Source organism: Musa acuminata, chromosome BXJ1-11, assembly GCF_036884655.1.
Source record: "Musa acuminata AAA Group cultivar baxijiao chromosome BXJ1-11, Cavendish_Baxijiao_AAA, whole genome shotgun sequence".
Classification (NCBI taxonomy): Eukaryota; Viridiplantae; Streptophyta; class Magnoliopsida; order Zingiberales; family Musaceae; genus Musa; species Musa acuminata.
In genome coordinates, this window is record NC_088337.1 from 1,725,891 (window position 1) to 1,729,477 (window position 3,587).

The following is a 3,587-nucleotide window of genomic DNA, read 5'->3' on the forward strand; positions in this document are numbered from 1 at the left end:
AGTACTCCTGTTGATTACGTGAGCGTGAGGGTCATTATCAACTCATTGCAAATCGAAGTACAGATCAACTTATGTATAACTTGGTAAAATAGTTAAACAAGGGAATCAAAATAGTAGTTTGAAATACGAAGGGAATCAACATAGTAGTTGAAACTCGGTAGAGTACCTAGCACTAATATTCAACGAAACAAGTAATTAATTAAATTCAAAACTCTAATAAGAAACTTAACAGTATTGATTACAAAACTCTGTGACGGGGACTATTTATATAATAATAGTAATAAGTGTTGGACGAGCAGAAGAATTAAGAGATCACATACATAGACGATAAAATACGTACATGCATGAATGATAGCAGTGCGTGCGTAAAGTATGCGAATGGGAAGAAACATGCATGAGAAAGGGGATACGAATGATACGGCCAGAGTTCTCTATTCCGATGCAACACGGGATTTAATAGATAAGATATTAGATATGTTCAAAATCCTAGGAAGCGATTCAGATTACATGTAATCTTAGCTTTTATCTGTCTTTCATTTTTAGGAACTGAGGAACCCGTTCGGGATACTTGATATGATGAACATGCTGCTTAATTCAGTCTTGGCTTTGGCCAGTGTCTTACTCCAAGCAAATTGGAACGAGAAACGAGACTTGCAATAAGCATTCTTTATATATTATAATCAAGAAAGCAAGTTCCACTTATATGGTGTTACACAGCATCACTTATTTCATCATCACCGAGCATTCTACTGGACTTCTTCTGATACAACCTTAAAGCTCTTATTCCTGCTACCTTCCAACATCTGTGTGCGTAAATCTAGCGGCGGCCATTTCCTCCACCGCTACCGGAACCGGAACCGGAACCGGAGCCGGAGCCCGTTCCGCCGCCGCCTCCACCGCCTCCGCCTCCGCCACTCCCATAACCTCCGCCCTGATCACCACCAGCGCCCGAACCGTAGCCTGAGCCTGAGCCTGAGCCAGAGCCATAGCCAGCGCCTGAACCATCACCTTGTCCACCGCCTCCACCGCCGCCGCCGCCGCCACCGCGACCCCTGCCATATCCTCCAGCGTTTCCGGAACCAGCACCCTCTCCATAACCGGAGCCATACCCACTCCCATCACCAGAGCCGGAGCCTGCACCTCCGCCTTCTCCCCCGCCACCGCCGCCGCCGCCACCTCCACCTCCACCGCTTCCATACCCTCCAGCACTGCCCCCACCGGCACCCTCACCATATCCAGCGCCGGAGCCGGAGCCGGAGCCGGAGCCATATCCGGACCCCCCATCACCACTTCCACCACCTCCACCTTCACCTCCTCCACCGCCGCCCCCACCACCTGCGGCGCTAGTTCCAACTAGGGATCTAGCAGCGAAGGTGAGCTCGAGGCTCAGAAGAGCGAGGAAGGCAAGAGCCCAAAGCCTAACACGAGTTCTACCAGCCATTGCAGCTCAGGTAGCAGTGAACTGAGAGATGAGATGTGGTAGCGACGAGGGGTGGAGGGGTATTTATAGCCGTCTTGCATGGCTAGGCTAACAGTCCAAACCCGATTTCACAATGCACGTAGATTTAAGGCTCCGACCCGAAGAAAGTCGTGTGAACTAATCGACTCTGGAAAGTCGTCGGGCAGCCGGTGGGTGGTTTCTTTTTTGACACTTGAGGTCGCAGCACACGTCACTGGCCTTTCTTTTTCCTCTTTGTCTTCTTCAAGTCTCATGCTCACTATGTAAGAGGCATTCTGGCCACCGGGAATGCCTGATCCCACCTCTTTCTTCGTCCGTCCCATATACGCATCGTGGACATTTTATGCAATATATATTATAGGCTTCTACATCAATTAGTTGAATTGTTTTTACCTAATTAAAATCTTGAAGTTATTCCTTCCATCGCCCATCGTTGATGGAGTTCGATTGGTATGACGATGTGACATGTCTTATAATACAGTAGTGCACCCATCCATCCAATTGCAACAGGGGAACTCAAGATGAGAAGTGCGGTCTCGAGCTGGATCGTGTTTGGTGCAAGTAGCCGTATACTACAGATCGACATGTCATTATGTGGTTATAACAGAGGAGAAGAGTCGTGATCAAAAGTAATGGAAGAGGAGGATTTTTCTGGTCATCGTCTTTGCCCCATTAGTACTGCTGCACCAACTCAAAGTATTCTAATATGTATTGTTGCAATTCACCTAAAATATAGAAATGAAGATATAATATAAGGAACTCTAATCATCATTCATTTGGATTTTCAATACTACCCAGACTCCTAATTTTTTTATATGTTTAGCTTAATATTGCAATATACTTAATTATGTGGGCTCATTATCTATCAGAGTTAATCTGTGTCATACAACGAGTCAGGTGTGGCGTGAGTGTAAGAGCATTCGGCTTAATTAAATGTCGATATAAAAATAAACAGTAAAAAAATTGAAGCTTCATTTAAATCCTTCGTTTTGTTGATTGAATAAGAGAATAAAAGGTTTTATTATTAGTGACCACCAACACGCGAGTGAGTGAACTCTTGGTCGAGAAGGTTCATATGTCATGAATGGCGTTGGTTTCACATGCATTTATTGCTTAATAACATAAGAATTATCCATCCCATGCATTGTTATAATAATCGCCCGATGATAGAGATCCCGGATAAAAAGGGATCGTCATTGCTATGCACAACATACTGGTAGCGATGGAACGAGTGATCCATGGTAATTTTAGATGATGATGGGTTGGCGTCAACCAAACAAAGTCGCTGGCAAATACCAGCATTAATCCTCCATCACTCATTGTAGCCATGTGGACAACCATGTTGAACATAAACACCGAAAGGAAGTCAGTCTCTCGAGGAAACCGTGCCGACGCCAAGAAGAAGAAGAAGAAGAATAAAAGAAAGCAAGAGTCCGGATTTAATATTTGCGTTCGTTTGTGTTCCAAGTGGCCCACTGCACCACCTACCGACAGAATACGAGTCGACTGTGGAGTCACCAGCGAGCTGCGTGCATTTCCGGTTGCACTGCTGGCTGAATTCTTGGTTTTCTATGGACATGTATTCCAAATCGGGTTTCAACTCTCCTCGTTTGACTCACTCAGCTAACTGGAGACAGTGGGGATAATGAATGCTTCACTTGGGAATCATTATTCTTTGCTTTACATGTGATAGATAGATCGATTATAAGTTAAAATATTCATACTAACAAATAACAAGTTTGTGTTAAAATGAAGGAGCATTAGTATTTCAGACATAATAATAGATCAACAAAAAAAACACAGTTAATTCTGATAACATATGTTCTAAACCTTTACAAAGAATTACTCATGCAGGTTTTATTTCGAGGAGAATGAATAGTGATTCAACATTAATCAAGATCACAGGACACAATCTGACAACCGGCTAATTGAATTAATACAGAAATTATAATAGCCATGCTTTAATATTTATCGCGGCAAAAAAATCTAATTGCCTGTCATGCTTCCATGTCAACCATGCCTTGCATTCGGATCTCACGCTATTGCCTGCGATGCTTCTCTGTCTCTCTTGCATCGTAAGTTCATAGTCAAGGCGGATCGCATACGCTTGTCATTTGATTTATAATGA

General features: G+C 43.8%; 1 protein-coding gene across 1 annotated transcript; it reads right to left on the reverse strand.

Annotated features, from left to right (window-relative positions):
• Positions 1-651: 651 nt before the first annotated feature.
• On the reverse strand, positions 652-1,485 carry LOC135596532 (glycine-rich cell wall structural protein 2-like). The gene has a single exon (XM_065088582.1). The coding sequence runs from the start codon at positions 1,439-1,441 to the stop codon at positions 818-820; it is 624 nt and encodes a 207-aa protein (XP_064944654.1). The 5' UTR covers positions 1,442-1,485; the 3' UTR covers positions 652-817.
• Between the last annotated feature and the right edge of the window lie 2,102 nt (positions 1,486-3,587).

Coding starts and splice junctions, on each gene's coding strand:
- LOC135596532 (XM_065088582.1), bottom strand. CDS start 1,441: ATGGCTGGTAGAACTCGTGTTAGGCTTTGGGCTCTTGCCTTCCTCGCT.